Below are 19,496 nucleotides of genomic sequence, written 5' to 3'. Positions count from 1 at the left end.
CAATTACTGCTTCCTATTTGCTTGGTAGACGGTCAGACCGTCATTTAAAGATGTTTCTGTTAAATATTGTTATTATTTTTGTGGAATAAAATTTGTTGAAAAAAAGCTGCAATAATTATGCACCAGCCTAATATATGCTACCTTCACTGAGAATCAATCCCAACTCATTTGGACATCTAATCTTTTCTGATAATACACATTTTCATCTTTTTGGAACTCTTCCATGATCCTCTTTTCCCTCTACTTGCTGAACAATAGCAGTTTAAATGAAACAATACTTTTAGAAATTTTACTTAATTATCTCTATATCTGTGTCTTTGAGAACATGAAAAACAACCCTATGGCTAATGCCTTCCCATCTCTTATTATATGGTGTAAGAAAGAAATGTTGTTTGTTTTGGGTAGTTTGAAGTTTGTTGTAGAAACAAATAAAGAAAATAGAGTTCAATTTAGGGTCAGCGTAATCTAAAATGCACCTGAACCCCTCATACAAATTAATGCAATTGTTTATATTATTTTGATTGAATAACATGTTAGTCAGAGAAAGCAACATGTTTAGTCTTGTTTCTGTTTAGCTTTGATTTACACACTCACACACACACACACACACACACACACGTACACATACACAGAGACACTCTCACACACCCATACATATGTGAGTCTGTATGTAAAGACAGACATAAAATGACAATGATAATAATGGGTCTGTAAATGATAATTGTGGATCAGTATTTTTGAATTTCTTTGCTTTGATAGCATCTCAAGGCACCCACCTAATCATTGGTATTTATTCTCTCAAGTCCTTTGGCCCTGGACTGTCTTTTCTGCTTCTCTCCAGTCAAATCCCTGCGTTTTCCTGGTAGTCAGAAGGGAAGTCAGCATTGCTGCACTGCCACTGTATTCCCCTCAACTTCGGCCACAGTTCTTCATATATTTCCCCATGGAAAGCCTTTGTCTCTCAGGTTTTATTGCTTTTGAATTGTGATTGATGCATCTGTAATTTGGCCTTTTCTTGACTCTGGGAAAATGGTTAGCTACATTATTTCATTATTATATTATTACTCTGTAAGGAATATAGGGCCAGTTTCTTGGTTTCCCTGGCATATATAATCCTCCCTGGATAGGACACCAGTTCTTCACAGAATTACACACTTTTACCAGCTGAGTGGACTGGAGTAATGTGGAATGAAGTGTTTTGCTCAAGAACACAACATATCATCCAGTCCAGGAATTGAAATCGCAATCCTACAGTTGTGACTCCAACTAAACCATGTATTACCATATGCTATGCACTCTGGGAAGAGGTGTCCATAATAGTCTGACCTCTATCCTTTGACCTGTTCATACAACTTTATAGAATCACCACTAAACAATAGAACACAACCCACACAACACAATTTTAATGCAATCACCGACCAGTAAAATAACACAACCTACCCAGCACATTTTCTGCTCAAAAGCCACTTAATATAATATGACAAACCTCATACAACACACATTCTACGTAGTCATAACTCCCAATGAAATAACAACATATGTTGCTATCTTAATATTCACTTTTCCATGCTTACATGGGTTGAATGGAACTCATTGAGGCAGATTTTCTGTGGCTGGATGCCCTGTTTCTAGAAAGGAAATATTTTCTTCTGGTTGGAAATTATTTCATGAAAAAAGCACCCACTACACTCTCGGAGTGGTTGGCGTTAGGAAGGGCATCCAGCTGTAGAAACTCTGCCAGATCAAGATTGGAGCCTGGTGCAGCCATCTGGTTCGCCAGTCCTCTGTCAAATCGCCCAACCCATGCTAGCATGGAAAACGGACGTTGAACCATGATGATGATGATGATGATGAAAGACTGAAAATGGATGACTCAGCTTTTATGACTGACATTCATTTCCACCTATCACATGATGTCGCAACACATTACATGCACACGCACACAAACACACACACGCACACACACACGCACGCACAAATATCCATCTGACACTAAGGCATAACTCCAATCAATAATACAGTATATGGTGCAAAGCATTATGGCCAAGAACTATTGGGTAGAAACTGTGCACTGCCCATCATGTGTGTGTGTGTGTGTGTGTGTGTGTGTGTGTGTGTGTGTGTGTGCATATCAGAAAGGGATTCCTGAGAAATCACAACACTGATCAATATGCTATATATAGGGACATAAAAGATGCATAGGCATATCAGATGCACTTCAAGTGCAACAGGCACATTTCATTTCATTTCATTTCATTTGAGTTTGAGTCCATGCTCAGGCCAAGTCGAAGACTCCACCCTCAGAGTCTGGTGTGGTTGCCAGGTTGTATTCTCTGTTTAATTTTGACATGTGTAGGAGCGAGTTTGAGTCAGTTTGTGCTTGTTGTGTATATCCTGGGAGATGGGGTTCATCTCTAATGGTGCTTAAGTATCTATCCAGCTGCAATTTGAATGATTCCACACTGCATCCTGATAGATTTCTGACATGTACCGGAATGGAGTTGAATAGTTGTGCTCCTCGAACCAACAGACTTGATTCTCGCAGGGTTTTTGCTGCCTGGCCAGCCTTTTTGTTGATTGGTGGTAGCTGGCAGCGTCTTCTGTGGTGCAGTGAGTGGTAGGTTTTGATACCAAAGTTACCATATTCACAAAAAGATGTTTTTAATGCATTAAAAGCTCAATTTGCATATAGGACTTGGAGTGACATTTCGAGACAATTTTTCAGAAAAAAATGTGCATCTGAAATGCCATTAAATAGGGTACCTTGTGAAAATATGCTGCAATGCAATGTTGCCAGTCAATAAATAGAGACCATTAAGAATAAATACCAGAGCAAAGTAGAGAGGTTGATGTAATTGACTAAGGTGCAGGAGTAGCTGTGTGGTAAGTAGCTTGCTTACCACCCACATGGTTTTGGGTTCAGTCTCACTGCGTGGCATCTTGGGCAAGTGTCTTCTACTATAGCTTCAGGAAGACTAAAGCTTTGTGAGTGGATTTGGTAGACAGAAATTGAAAGAAGCCTGTCATATATATGTGTGTGTGTGTGTGTTTGTGTGTCTGTGTTTGTCCCCCCAGCATCGCTTGACAGCCGGTGCTGGTGTGTTTATGTTCCTGTAACTTAGCAGTTCAGCAAAAGAGACCAATAGAATAAGTACTAGGCTTACAAAGAATAAGTTATGGGGTCGATTTTCTTGACTAAAGGCGGTGCTCCAGCATGGCTGCAGTCAAATGACTGAAACACATAAAAGAGTAAACTCCTGGAGGCAGTGCTCCAGTATGGCTGCAATCCAAAAACTGAAATAAATAAAAGAAGAAAAGAAATAAAACGAGACAAACCTGATTTATCTTTGTCGTTAAATCATGGCTAATTCCTAATACGCCATGGACAATTGGTGTGAAGCCAGCAGCTAGCAGTATTCGACATGAAAGCAGCTCTTTGCTGTGGAAAGTAACAATCTCTGGGTTTTCAAGAATTGATTTTGAAACACTCATTGACACAAGAGCTGTCATTTCTTCAGAAGTGATATAAGCTCCATAGGACAGAAGAATTTTGATTTTGCTAAAGGAATTGTGAGCATAAGCAAATATGAGTGGTTTTTGTTTTGTCCAAGCGCCCCCTATGTTTACATTAGCTCCGTAAGAAAGTAAAAGTTTCACAACATCAGCACTGACTGTATGTATAGAGCATGCAGTCCCAAGAGGACTACGTCCACTCTCATCCAACATGTTAACATCCATTCCAGAATCTAGAAGTTCTTTTACATGGCTGTACTGTCCATATTGGATTGCAACTGGCAAACAAGTGTCATCCCTCTGAGCACCGGCTCTTAAGAGCAAATTGGCAATGTTTAAAGCTGGAACAATATTTAAGTTTAGTGTGTTTTCAGCAGCCTTGCAGACTAGCTTTAAAGGTGTGAGTCCACTTGAAATGGTAGTATTTACTAGACTCCCAGCTGCAATGAGGATTTTGACGAGCTGAGTATTAAGGTTCATGCATGCAAAATATATAGGAGTTCTATCTTTATCATCCCTTGCATTAACATCAAAACCTTTTTCAAGCAGTAATTTGATGATTGTAAAACTCTTAGAATTCTCCTTTGGAATGCAGACCAAATGCAAAGGCGTTTTGCCATCCAAAGTACTTTGGTTGTTTTCAGCATTTTCATCTTGAAGAATTTCTTGTACGTCATCTGTATTTAACATTGCACAGCTAATACACAGCGGACATTCCCCTATGTCGATAGATTTCTTATGTTCACGTACATCTCCAATATACTGTTCCATGAACTGGAAATTATCCATTGTAATAAACTCCATCTTGGCTGTTTTTGTCAACTTTCCTGTGTTCAATATTGGTATATGTCCAGAAAAAAATTAGTTCCGAATCAACAAGAATTCATTTCGAAAACCATGGTGAACTGCAATGAAGATAAAAATTGCTCAAATTAATTATTTAGAAAACAGGAGCAGTGAGATTAAACATTTATTGATGATGGTGTAATTTAAGTGGAAAATTAATGGCATCATTTTGACCAGCCTTGGAAGACCTGTGATAGCTATGGACACTGTCCCTTCTCTGAGAGCCAGCAACTGACAAAAAATGGCCAAAAGAAAAGAAAAAAAAATGCAGAATAATCCATCGTTCGGTTACACACTCTATAGACAAATATTTATAAGATCATCAGCTAGCATTAAGAGAGTTTGAATTCAGTACTGCAAGCTAAAAAGGGATTTATTAATTACCTGTTGCTCCCACTACTTACAGACTTTTCACTCTGTCAAAGTTCTTAATTATTTCATCATTATGGTGATGATGATGATGATGATGATGACTTTAACTAACTCTCTCTTTCTCCCTGTATGTATATATATTTATATATTCTCTTATTCTTTTACTTGTTTCAGTAAATAGACTGTGGCTATGCTGGAGTACCACCATTAGTCAAACAAATCCACCCCAAGACTTTTTGTAAGTTTAGTAATTATTCTATCAGTCTCTTTTCTAAAACTGCTATGTCATGGGGATGTAAACACAATAACATTGGTTAAGTGATGGTGGGGGGACAAACACAGACACACATACATACATACATACATACATACATACATACATACATACATACATACATACATACATACATACATACATACATACATACATACATACATACATACATACATACATACATACATACATACATACATACATACATACATACATACATACATACATACATACATACATACATACATACATACATATACGACAGGCTTCTTTCAGTTTCTGTCTACCAAATCTACTCACAAGGCTTTGGTCAACCCGAGGCTATTGTAGAAGACACTTGCCCAAGGTGCCACACAGTGGGACTGAGCCCAGAACCATGTGGTTGGTAAGCAAGCTACTTACCACACACCCACTCCTGCACCTATATATATATATATACATACATATATGCACATAAACACGCACACACACATCTTTTTGCTAACCGTTTTTTATTATCTTTGTAATCATAATGAATAAATTCAATTTTGTTTAGTAACAAACAGATCAAAGGTTAGTTTGAAAGTTATAATATACATTTTCTAAACTTCATATCTATAGTATAAATATTTAAATATTATGCAAATTAAAATGTTCGTTTTGTAATTTTTTCCTCAATTTCATCAGGTTTAAAAAACAACTAGTTTTTGACACCCTGAGCAATAAATTTACAATGTAATATTTTTAGAGCCACAATTTTTAAGGTCAGACTTTGATCATTGTTTTTGATTTATCTTGAATTAGTTCCTGTATAGATGTAATGTTGAAGAAGTTTGTTTTGCAATCCTGTCATTTCAGGTTCAGTCCCACTGCGTGACTAGGATTTGTTGACATGGAGAAAGCCCTCATCTGGTGGTTGATGTAGATGCTAGGAGTAGATGAGAGGCTGGTGAAAGTCATCTAAGCCATTTACAGGGATGCTGTCAGTAAAGTGAAAGTCAACAATTAGTAGAGCAATGAATTTAGTGTGCACATAGTACACAAAAGATTAGTTTTCAGCCCCCTCTTGTTTATTACAGTCCTCCAGGCTATAATTGAGGAATTTAAAACTCCTTGCCCAAGGAAGCTCTTTTATGCTGAGGATCTTGTTCTTATAGCTGAATCTCTGAGAGAATTAGAGAAGAAATTTCAGGTGTGGAAGCAAGGACTGGAATCAAAGGGTCTTAGAGTTAATTTAGCAAAGACTAAAGTAATGGTAAGCAGGAGAGTAGACAAATTATTGATCCCTTCAGGGAAATAACCCTGTTTGATATGTAAAAAAGGTGTAGGTAGAAATTCCATACAGTGTACCCAATGCAAGCTATGGACACATAAGAGATGCAGTGGAACCAAAGGAAGATTAACAAAGAAAGTAGTCTTTGTGTGTGGCAGATGTGCAGGAATAATAAACACCAAAACCCACAGATTTCCTTAAATGCCCAGAGGGACCTTTAGAAGTAGTAGACAATTTCCATTACCAAGGTGACCAAATTTGTAGTGGGGGAGATTGCACTGAAAGTGTAGTTGCTGGAATAAGAATCAGCTTGGTGGACTTCAGAGAGTTATTGCCTTTGTTGGTAGTAAAGGGTTTCTCCTTCAGAATGAAATGTAGATTATATGATGCCTGTGTATAAACAGCTATGCTACATGGGTTGTGAATGCAGACGACATGTAACAGATTGAAAGAAATGAAACCAGCATGCTCTGCTTGGTGTGGAGAGTCAGCATGCGTGTATGACAAAGTATTGAGTCACCCATAAATAATGCAGTTTTTTCAATTGCATGAGCTAAAAGTTGGCAGGTTGGGGGATAATCTACCTGCATCAACTTGCTACAAAAGCAGGTAGTAATTTCATTTTATTTTATTCTTAGTGAGAGTGCTGTTTGATTTTAACAATTATTTTTTCAAAGCTATAATAGAAGTGACAAAGGAGCATATTTGGCATATTTTGCTTTATGAATTCAACAAAGGTAACAATGCAATGGAAAGTGTGAGGAATATCAATGCAGTATATGAGGATCAGACAATAAGCACAAGCCAGTGTCAATGGTGGTTCCAGAAATTCTGAGCTGAAAAATATAGCCTAGAAGATAAGCCTTGTCTGGAAGATCTCTAGAGCTCAACAAGGACATCCTGCAAACCCTGGTGGAGCAAAATCCCATTGCAACTGTTGAGGAACTAGCAAAGAAGCTTGGATTTGGCCATTCAAGTCAGCAGTAGAAGAAAAACGACTATCTTTGGTTTCACAATGAAAAGTGTTTTTCCCTCAGGATAATGCTCGGCCACATACAGCGGGGATGACATTCCAAAGGCTGGAGCAGTTTGAATGGGAAACACTACCCAACTCACCATATCTGGACATTGCCCCATCTGATTATCATTTATTCTGCAGTGTTCAAAATCATTTGAACGGAAAAATATATGAATTCTGTAGATGAGGTTAGAACAGTACTGGGGGAGTATTTTTCATCAAGGACAAGTGAATTTTGGAAGAAGGGCCTTGAAAGTCTACCGAATAGATGGAAGAGCATTGTAGAAAATGAAGGAGAGTATATTTTAGATTAAAAAAGAACTTTGTTTATCGTAATTTTGTAAAAATAAAAGAAGTATAAAATACCCGTATTATTAATAGGATGACCCAGTGTAAATGCTCTGAGAGAAAAACTGCGTATAAGAGGCATTAGATGCAGAATACAAGAGAGAAGTCTGCATTGGTGTGGTCATCTGATGTGTATGGATCAAAACAGCTGCATAAAGAAGTGCTGATCTCTAAATGTGGATGAAACCTGTGGCAGAGGAAGACCTAGGAAGGTGTGGGATGAAGTGGTGAAAAACGATCTTCAGATGTTGGGCCTCACAGAAGAGATGACTGAGAACCAAGACAACAAGAACTCCATTCTTTAAGATGCACTTTTAGCAATGTTACATATATGGGGGCGGGGCCACATAAGAGGTCATCAATGATTGAGAAACTTTTAACATTTGTAAAGAATTTAAATATTTTTGCAGCGTGTTGTTTATGATGAGACAGGGTAGTATGAAATAATGCTATTAGTGCAATCTGTAAAGTGGTTGGTTTTAGGAATGACATCCAACTGTAGAAACCATGCCAAAAGTGAGATGTTGTGATGAGAGATGGTCTTCTAACTTGTTGGATCCTTTTGAAGCATCCAACTCAATAGAAAGGAGACACGAAATGATCATACATACATACATACATACATACATACATACATACATACACATACACATACATACGTACATAGGTACATACATTCATACATACATACATGCATATATACATACATACATACATATATACATACATACATGCATACATACATACATACATACATACATACATACATACATATATACATACATGCATATTAGGTTGGCAACTAAGTTCCCTCCGTTTTTTTAAATTTGAATTTTTTAAAAGGTTTAATAAAAAATAACAACTAATTAATCAATAATGTATTCACCCTTGTTGTTTACAATTTCTTCCCAATGTTCAACAAGATTTTCAATACCTCGTGGTAGAAATCACCAGATTTCAACTCTAAAAATTGATCCAACCAAGCTCTCAATTCTGCATCAATATTGAATAAAACTCCGCATATAGCATTTGAAAGAGATTGAAAGAGGTGGAAATCCATTGGTGCCAAAGCAGGAGAGTATGGTGGGTGTGGCAGTACTTCCCAGCCATGCATTTGAATGGCTTCCTTGGTCATATTGGTGATATGAGGGCAGGCGTTGTTGTGCAGCAGAACTCCATGCTGCCGATTAGGTCTTTTCTCTTGAATAGCCATGTTGGGTCGTTCCATCTGTTGAGCATAGAGTTCTGCGTTAACTGTTTGGTTCCATTCAAGCAATTCATAATGGATAATCCCTTCCCAGTCCTATCATACACACAACATCATTTTACGTGGATGAAGAACTTCTTTCACACGCAGTGTCACTTATTTACCGGGGCTAAGCCATTCCTTACGCTGCTTCGTATTGATGTACAAGCATAATTTTTCGTCACCAGTAATGATTCAGTAAAGAAATCGTTGCTTATGTCCATGAGTTGAGTGGTGATGAGCAAGCAAACCAGTGGAGATTGTGACTCAGCATGCGGAACCCATGCTCTATACTTCTGAACCTTTCGCATCGAGTGAAGATGCTTCTCTATAGCAGTGTGGGAGCATTCCATTTTGTCTGCCATTTCCCTTGTCATTTCATGAGATTTTTCATGCAAAAGTTGGTTTAATCGCTCTTCATTGAACTCAACTGGATGGCCAGAATGAGGTACGTCTTTGAGGTCAAAATTTCCCTTTTTGAATTTGGCATACCAATCATGAGTGGTTCTTTTAGCTATGGCACCCTCTCCATACACAGCACAAATGTCGCGAGCAGCTTTTGCGGCCTTAGAACCTTGATTAAAAGCAAAAATAAGGAGGTGTTGAAAATGCTCGTTTTTCTTAACTTTACATTCCATTTTAATGATCTGAAAATAAACAAAGATTAACTAAAATTAACTAGAAAAAAAAAACCCAAAACAAAATAGATTCCAAAATGATTCAAAAATAGAATTCTCGAAAAAATAGATTCCAAAATTTTTTAAAACGGCAGGAACTTAGTTGCCAATCCAATACATACATACATACATACATAAATGTACATATCTATATATCTTTATCTTTGCCTATCTGTCTGAGAACAAGCAACATAATATTTCAATAGTTAAATGATGTAAGTATTCCATAAATCCAACGTATGTAGCAACAAATGCTATACATTAAATGCAGTGTAAATAATAATAAAAATATATGAAGAGCATGTAGATTTTGTTCAAATTATGCAATGTGCATTTCCATAGTTAAGCTATTTATTTGTTCATTAATGTATTACATGATATAAATTATGTAACCAAACCTTTTCATCAGGCACATCAATTTTTAACTGCCAGTTGTTTAAAATATCTGACGTGATTTATATTATGTAACAGATTTATGAACGAATAAATATTTTGGTATTTGAGGATGAATAAGAATGGAGTGCTCAGTATAAGTTGTTAAAGAGATGTTTTTTTTTTATTGAAGTTGAAACTGAGAGTTTGGCTCATAACTTGAGTCTCAGTTCCAGACTCAATGATAATAATGATGATTTCCTTTATTGGCCACAAAGGCTCAAGTCATGGAGGACAATATCAAAGGATGAGATACAATACACACACACCAAAAAAAAAAAAAACAACACAGGTGGGGTTACATCAATCAAAGGGAGAAGAATAGTAGTAATAAAATCTATATATCATCATCATCATCATCATCATCCTCATCCTCCTCATCATCATAATCATCATCATCATCAACATCTTTTAACGTCTGCTTTCCATGCTGGCATAGGTTGGACAGTTTGATGGAGGACTGGTAAGCCAGGAGGCTGCGCCAGACCCCAATCTGATCTGGCAAGGTTTCTACAGCTGGATGCCCTTCTTAATGCCGACCACTTTGAGAATGTAGTGGGTACTTTTTACATGCAACTGGCATGGGAGCCAGTCAGGTGGCACTGGCAATGACCACACTCGAATGGTGCCTTTTATGTACCACTGGCACAGGAGCCAGTTATATATAGATATATTATGTATTTACTCTTTTACTTGTTTCAGTCATGTGACTGTGGCCATGCTGGAGCACCACCTTTAGCCAAGCAAATCGACCCCAAGACTTATTCTTTGGAAGCCTTGTACATATTCTATCAGTCTCTTTTGCTGAACCGCTAAGTTACGGGGTTTGGCAAACACACCAGCATCAGTTGTCAAACGATATTGGGTGGACAAACAAAGACACACAAACATAGACATACACATACACATAAACATATTTTTACATATATACACGATGGGCTTCTTTCAGTTTCTGTTTACCAAATCCACTCAAGAGGCCCAAGGCTATAATAGAAGACACTTGCCCAAGATGTCACGCAGTGGGACTGAACCCGGAACCATGTGGCTGGTAAGCAAGCTACTTAACACGCAGTCACTGCTATGCCTATTTGTGTATATATCAGTATGATTATTTATTTTCATTGCCCCCCCCCCCAGCTTAAAAAATAGCTGTTGCTTCTTTCTATAATACTGCACTTTAGGAGTTTGGCAAAAAGAGTCAGAATAATTACCAGACTTCGAATAAGTACTAACATCAGCATAGCTGCAGTCAATTGACTGAAACAACAGTGCCGGTGGCACGTAAGAGAACCATCCGAACGTGGCCATTGCCAGTGCCGCCCCGAATGGCCTCCGTGCCGGTGGCACGTAAAAAGCACCATCCGATTGTGGCTGTTGCCAGCCTCGTCTGGCACCTGTGCAGGTGGCACGTAAAAAGCACCCACTACACTCATGGAGTGGTTGGCGTTAGGAAGGGCATCCAGCTGTAGAAACACTACCAGATCAGACTGGAGCCTGGCACAGCCTTCTGGCTTCCCAGACCCCAGTTGAACCGTCCAACCCATGCTAACATGGAAAACGGACGTTAAACGATGATGATGATGATGATGATGATGATGATGATGAAATGAAAGGATAAAAGAATTTCTAGAAGAAAAACACAGAGGAAGAAAGAGAGAGACAGAAAGAGAGAGAGAGAGAGAGAGAGAGAGAGAGAGAGAGAGTGAGGGAGAGAGAGGAAGAAAAATAAGATGACTATTTTAAATCACAGGAGAAAAAAAAATAATGTCTTTTTTAAGTATTTTTTTCTCTTCATTCTCTATTCAGTAACTCTTCTAAAGGCCATGCAACATTTCCCAGTCTTCTCCTCATCCTTCTGCCTCTCTCCCACCCAATATAACGGCCATATTTAATATAAGTACAGCTGATAATCTGTTACAAGAAACACCCTGGCTGGTGTTCTGTCTGAAACAGAGACGGGGGTTGTATATCTTCTTTGAAACCTCTCTCTGCCCCTTCATCGCCCCCATGTATTAGCTAACAAGAATACTTTCTGACATTTCCCAAACATTTGCAAGTAGACATGCCACAACTCATACATATCTTCACAACTATGTTCTGTGTGTGTGTTGTGTGTTTTGTATGTGTGAGTGTGTGTGTGTGTAGTAGTAGTAGTAGTAGTAGTGGTGGTGCTGGGGTGGTGGTGGTGTCAGTGGTGATGACGGTATGGTCTCCTCTCAAAGCTAGTGGTGGTGCTGGTGAAGACGGTGGTGCTGGTGTGTGTGTGTAGTAGTAGTAGTAATTGTAGTGGTGGTGGTGGTGGTGGTGTCAGTTGTGATGCCGGTAAGGTCTTCTCTCAAAGCTATCGGTGGTGCTGGTGAAGATGGGTGGTGGTGTTAGTGGTGAAGGTGGAGGTGAAAATGACAAGGAGAATTAAATGGTGGTAGTAGTGGTTGTGGTGGTGGTGGTGGTGGTGGTAGCGAGAGTAAAGGTCCAGTTTATAATAGTGGTGAAGGAGGTAAAAGTTTTGGTAGTGATGAAGGGAAAGATTACATGATGGTAGTGGTGGTGATGGTGGTGGGGGGTGTTGCTTGTAGATATGGGGCTATCTATTATCATAACTGCTGCCACATGACAGTGAATAATCTGAGTAGTTTTACTTTTAACCCTTTTCAACCAACCCACGTGAAACTACCCTTCTTTCTATGATACAAACTCCCTGTTTTATAGCGATCTTAATTAAAACCTTCCAGCAAAATTTTATGCTAATTTATATTCCAAATACTAATTTACTAATGACAAAATTATTTTACTAAATTCTTGTATAGTAAAGAGGCACAAGCACGGTTGTGTGGTAAGATGTTTGTTTCTCAGTTACAGTTCTGGGTTTTGTCCCTCTGATATGGCACCTTGGCCAAGTGTCTTCTGCTATAGACTCATATAACCAAAGCCTTGTGAGTGGATTTGGTAGATGGAAACTGAAAGAAGTTTGTTGTATATATATATATATATATATACGAGCAAAACTCTCCCCCACTCATCCAATGGACGGTGCTGAGTTGTCAAACATTTAAACCAAATATTCTCAGAACAACTTGTCTGACTGTCCCATAGGCCTCCCCTTTGCGAAATACTGATTTAAGCCAAATTTGAGACACCAGCAAAAGAAGAAATAAAGATAGACTTTTTTTCTATTCCAAGAAAAACGATTTTATTGCGCATACAAATGCACGTCCCCACGGCTTTATTGATTGCATTCATTTTTTCAAGACTTATACATGCCCTGATACTGTTGGTGTCTACATATCAAATTTGAGCACAATCAGATGGAGGATGCCCAAGATCCTAGAAGACACACACAAACAGACAGAACAGATTTTATATTGTACATATATATATATATATATATATATATATATATATATACACACATATATATATACTCTCATTCATTATAGTCCTCCAGGTAATAACAGAGGAATTTAAGACAAACTGCCCCTGAGAGCACCTCTATGTTGGTGGCTTTGCTCTAATAGCTGAACTAGAGAAGAAGTTTCAGGCATGGAAGCAAGGTCTAGAATTGAAGGGCCTTCGAGTCAACCTAGCAAAAAACCAAAGTCTTAGTAAGTAGGAAGGCAGGCAAATCACAAATACCTTCACACAGATGGCCCTACTTGATCTGTAGAAAGGGTATAGGTAGAAACTTCATAAGATGTACTCAGTATAAGCTATGGACACATAAGAGGTGTAGCAATATTAAAGGAAGATTAACTGGGAAGATAGTTTTTTTGTGGCAGATGCACAGAGGCAATAAACTCCGAAGATGTACAGATAATAGATTCCATTACATGCCAGGGAAGAAAACTAGAAGAAGTTGATAGCTTACATTACCTAGGTGACCAAGTTGGATGTCCTGAGAGCGTAGCTGCTAGAATAAGAATAGCCTGGGCAAAATTTCAAGGAGCTCCTACCTCTGCTGGCAACAAAGACCTCTTACTCAGAGTGAAAGCTAGGCTGTGTGCGAACAGCCATGCTACACAGCAGTGAAACATTGGCTGTAACTGCTGAGAACATGTGTAAGCTTGAAAGAAATGAAGCTAGCATGATCTACTGGATGTGTAATGTCTGTGCATACACGACAGAGTGTAAGCACCCTGAGAGAAAAGTTAGACATAAGAAGCATCAGATGTGGTATGCAAGAGAGACGACTGTGTTGGTATGGTCATGTGTTACATATGGATGAGGACAGCTGTGTGAAAAAATGTCACACCCTAACAATGGAGGGAAACTGTGGAAGAGGTAGACCCAGGAAGACCTGGGATGAGGTGGTGAAGCACGACCTTCGAATGATGGGCCTCACAGAGGCAATGACAAGCGACCATGACTTTTGGAGATATTCTGCCCTTGAGAAGACCTGGCAAGCCAAGTGAGGACATAGCCATGGTCAATGCCTGTGTCACATAACCAGCTAATTTAAAAGCACCCTTCAATCGTCGGGCAATATCCCATGCTTGTGAAGACCTGTTGAACCAAGGGAATCGTAATTGTGGCCAATGCCAGTGCCAACTGACTAGCACCCATGCTGGTGGCATGTAAAAAGCACCATTTGAGTATGGCCAATACCAGTACCACCTGACTGGTTCCCATGCTGGTGGCACATAAAAAGCACCCTCTACACTCTCAGAGTGGTTGCTGTTAGGAAGGGCATCCATCTGTAGTAACGTTGCCAAATCAGATTGGTGCTTGGTGCAGCCGCCCAGCTTGTCAATCCTCAATCAAATCGTCCAACCCATGTCAGCATGGAAAGTGGATGTTAAATGATGATGATGATATATAAATATATATCATGTGACTGACCAGGCTATCAAATGTTGTTACACATTGCTGGTCACAAAGTGCTTTTGCATTGTTTTAACCTCCAAATGATGCCACCCCGCTGGTTCGGTGAGAAGCCAACAGTCCCCACTGATAGAAGGGAGACTGGAGCAATGTGAAATGATGTGTTTTGCTCAAGGACAAAATGTACTGCCCCATCAAGGAATTGAATCCACGATCTAGCAATCATGAGTGCAACAGCCTAACCACAAGACCATGTGCTTGCACACACACACACACATGTATGTATGTATGTGTGTGTATGTGTTTGTATCTGTGTTTGCCCCCACACCACTGCTTGACAACCAGTCTTGGTGTGTTTACATCCCAGTAACTTAGTAGTTCAGCAAAGGAAACCAATAGAAAAAGTACCAAGTTTTAAAAGAAAAATAAATACTTGGGTTGATTCATTTGGCTAAAAATTCTTGAAGGCTACAGTCAAATGATTAAAACAACTAAAAAAATTACAAAATAAAAAAGACGATTCTTAAAACGAATAGAAACAAATGCAAAAGTATTAAATGATATAAATCAAGGCCTTACTTTAATATATTATGTTAACTTATGCTCCAAATAACCAGCTTGATAATGACAAAAATATGAATATCATTACCAGTTTTTGCCAAAATCAATGACTCAACCCTATCCGGTATTACCTATTTTTAGCAAGGTGAACAGTGCCATTTGAGAATTAAGAATATTTATTAGTCAGACATAACATAATACTAACAAAAGACTGCAAAACAAATTTCTTGGTTGGTTGTTTACTAACCAAACATTAAGCAGTCAACTTATCTGATAACATGCTTTATACATACATGTACTGCATGGCAAATACTGTATAGAATGTACTTTAAAGCATGTGATATATAGCAGATACTATTTATGACATGAAGTGTGACCTTCATGAAATGAGGTGAATTACATAACTTCCGTAGTAGGATATGTACTATATGATATTTTATGCATAATATGTGAAATACTAAATACACTGTCACAAAACTCAAATGGGTTATTGAAGTTATTTCTGTTACATTCCTGGCAATAGATATATATTTTATTGATTCTCTTTCAGATTGAATTTTTTTTAAACCATATCTGATCCCAAAGAGGAAGTCAAGCTATTCTGATTTTAAAAGGAATTCGATTTTTATACTGCAGATTTGGATATGGTGTTGTACATATAGGGATGTCATAAAACAATCATTAACTGCTTTAACACTATCGTGTCAGAGATACTATCAAAAATAGTGTGGCTGTGTAGTAAGAAGCTTGCTTCCCAACCACATGGTTCCAGGTTCAGTCCCACTGCATGGTACCATGGGCAAACTTGCATTACTTTAGTGTTGAGCTGGCCAAAGCCTTGTGAGTGGATTTGGGAAATGGAAACTGAAAGAAGCCTGTTGTATGTGTGTGTGTGTGTATATATATATATATATACATACATACATACATATATATATATATATATATATATATATATATATATATATATTTATATATATATATTTATTTATTTATTGCCAAGAAAACAGACCCTCATCTTACTCAAGAAATGAAGAGGCATGCTGTTATTGTGGTTATAAAGGCTGAGCATAGCAATTTAGAAATATCTTGATTTTTAAAAGTTGCCGGATCTTCCATCTACAAAGATTGTAAGGCGCTAGAGACTGAAGATGGAAACATATCACCAGTATCAAAGCATAAAAAGCTGAAATCATCAGGACACTTGAATTTATCCAGTAAGTTCAACAGACCATTGATTACAATCCCAGAAAGTCCATGAGGTCAATAGCAAAAGATCTCCATATGTCAGAATGAACAGTCAGGAATGCTGTCCATAAACCATCAGATATAAGTCTTATGTGATGAGGAATAGTCAATTTAGAAAAAGCAAAAAGCAAAAGAAAATCACTACATTAGCTCTGAAAAATCCAGCAGAAGAAGATTTAATTTGGTTTTTCTCAAGCAAGAAAAACTTCGACCAGAGTGACATATATTGCTATTATGCATCATAGACACAAATAAGACTGAGATCATGCAGAGATTCCTTCATCGGGCCACCATATGTTGTAAGCAATATTGTAGGAGAAAGACCAATGCATTATTAATTTGCTTGAATCTGCTCATAAACAAAATATTTGCTTTGCTGGCATTCAATTCAGGAAAAGAGATGTCTTATAAACAGGAATAATTTTATTGGCATGCTTTAGTAATATGGCTGTAGGTGGAAAAATATAATTAGCAAATAAATTAAGGGGTTTAATATTTAATTGGGTAATATACCTTGTATCTTGCTGTGCGTGGCTTAGTGGTTAGGGCATTCGGCTCACGATTGTAAGGTCGTGAGTTCAATTCCCAGCGGTGAGTTGTGTCCTTGAGCAAGACACTTTATTTCACGTTGCTCCAGTCCACTCAGCTGGCAAAAATGAGTAGTATCTGTATTTCAAAGGGCCAGCCTTCTCCCACTCTGTGTTACACTGAATCTCCCTGAGAATTATGTTAGGGGTACATGTGTCTGTGGAATGCCCAGCCACTTGCACATTATCAGCTGGGACCCTCGTCGTCGTAACTGACGGAGTGCTCCTTTATTCCTTGTATCTTGCAAATTGGTATTCTTGTATCATATTTCTGATGCCTTGAATAAAATTATTGGTTCTGTTGGAATTGATTACATGTCCATTCTTAATGTCAAAGAATCCATCATTGGTTATAGACAATAACTGAAAACTTTATGGATGAAGCATCTGTGGGAAGAATACATTGTAATGGGTCTGCTGATACTTCTACATAAGATTGAACTCAGTGCTGCAAGCTATCAAAACAATAGTTAATTGTCCACTGCTCTGGCTGCTTACCTACATCATAGTATTGATTTACAAATAGGCAGACCTTGCAACAAGAGGCAAAAGACTTGGTTAAGGACATTGTGCAGCACTAATGACAGCATGTAGACCACTAATTCTTCAACTGGTAGGTAGTCTTACACTTTACCACACTATATATTTGTGATTCTCGTATTTATAGTTATGAAATTGTCATTAAATAACTCAGATCAGATAAAGGAAAATCCAGTAAATATGATACTAAATACAAATTAGATATTATGTTTCACTGAGGTCAACTTAATCTTCAGCCTCTTGTGCTTTGATAATATAAAACACTAGTTAGTCTGTTGGGAGTAAAGTTCAAAACAAGAACTCAAAGCCACTAGGTTGTTTTCGATTACTTATTGACTACATTACTGCAATATCAATTTATTATACAAACGAAGGCACCTAAAGGAGAAGGAAAATAGGATCTTATTAATTTCTGGCTTTTATTTACTGCTCGATCTTTAGAAAAGGCGTAGATAGAAACTACATAAAATGCACCTAATGTAAGCTTTAGACACATAAAAGGTGCAGCAATATCAGAGGAAGGTTAATAGGGAAACTAGCTTTTGTATGTGGAAGATGACAGGTATAATAAATACAGAAAATGTGCAGAAAATAGAATCCATCAACTGCCAGGCAGTAGATAGCTTCTGTTATCTAAGTGACCAAGTTAGTCATGGAGATGATGCTCCAAGTGTGTAGCTGTGAGAATAAGATTAGGCTGGGCAAAGTTTCAGAGAGCTCCTACCTCTGCTGGCAACAAAGGGCCTCTCTCTCAGAGTGAAAGGCAGATTATATGAAGACTGCGTATGAACAGCTATGCTACATGGCAGTGAAACATGGGCTGTGACAGCCAAGGATATGCGTAGGCTTGAAAGAAATGAAGCCAGTTTGCTTTGCTGGATGTGGAACAATGTCAGTGTACATGTTTGACAGAGTGTAAGCATCTTGAGAGAAAAGTTAGGCATAAGATGCATCAGATGTGGTTGCTAGAGCGATGATTGCACTGGTATGGTCCTGTGATGCATATGGATGAGGACAGTTGTGTAAAGAAGTGCCAATATCTAACTGTGGAGGGAACCTGTGGTAGAGGTAGACCCAGGAAGACATGGGACGAAGTAGTGAAGCATGATCTTCGAACTTTGAGCCCCACAAAGGCAATGACTAGTGACTGAGACCTTTGGCGATATGCTGTGCTTGAGAAGAAGACCCATCAAGCTGAGTAAAATTGCAGTCGTGGCAGATAAAAGCCGGTGGCACATAAAAGCACCCATTACACTCTCAGAGTGGTTGACATATCCAGTCAAAGAAAACTATGCTAAATTAGACAGGAGTCTGTAGCAGCCATCCGGCTTACCAGCCTTTGTCAAACAGTCCAACTCATGCCAGCATGGACAATGGATGTTAAATAATGATGATGATGATGTGTGTGTGTGTGTATGTGTGTGTGTGTGTATATATATATATATATATATATACATACACATATATATACATACATATATATATATATATGAATGCATAAATATATATGTGTATATCATCATCATCATCATCGTCGTTTAACGTCCGTTCTCCATGCTAGCATGGGTTGGACGGTTCGACCGGGGTTCTGGGAAGCCAGAAGGCTGCACCAGGCTCCAGTCTAATTTGGCAATGTTTCTACAGCTGGATGCCCTTCCTAACGCCAACCACTCCGTGAGTGTAGTGGGTGCTTTTTACGTGCCACCTGCACAGGTGCCAGGCGGGGCTGGCAACGGCCACGGTCAGATTGGTGTATTTTATGTG

General features: G+C 38.4%; 1 protein-coding gene across 4 annotated transcripts in view; it reads right to left on the bottom strand.

The window, feature by feature from the left end:
• The window catches only part of LOC115211092 (serine/threonine-protein phosphatase 6 regulatory ankyrin repeat subunit A), an 86,321-nt gene that overhangs the window by 23,512 nt on the left and 43,313 nt on the right, over positions 1 to 19,496 (bottom strand). For all 4 annotated transcript variants that reach the window (XM_036502486.1, XM_029779982.2, XM_029779983.2 and 1 more), the window contains one exon: positions 3,337 to 4,418. In XM_036502486.1, coding sequence (XP_036358379.1) covers positions 3,337 to 4,317 — 981 coding nt within the window. In that variant the 5' untranslated portion in view covers positions 4,318 to 4,418. The remainder of the gene's footprint in view (positions 1 to 3,336; positions 4,419 to 19,496) is intronic.

Source organism: Octopus sinensis, linkage group LG4 (genome assembly GCF_006345805.1).
Source record: "Octopus sinensis linkage group LG4, ASM634580v1, whole genome shotgun sequence".
NCBI classification, from domain to species: Eukaryota; Metazoa; Mollusca; class Cephalopoda; order Octopoda; family Octopodidae; genus Octopus; species Octopus sinensis.
The sequence above is the reverse complement of the archived record's forward strand: the minus strand, read 5'-3'. Positions and strand labels throughout refer to the sequence as shown.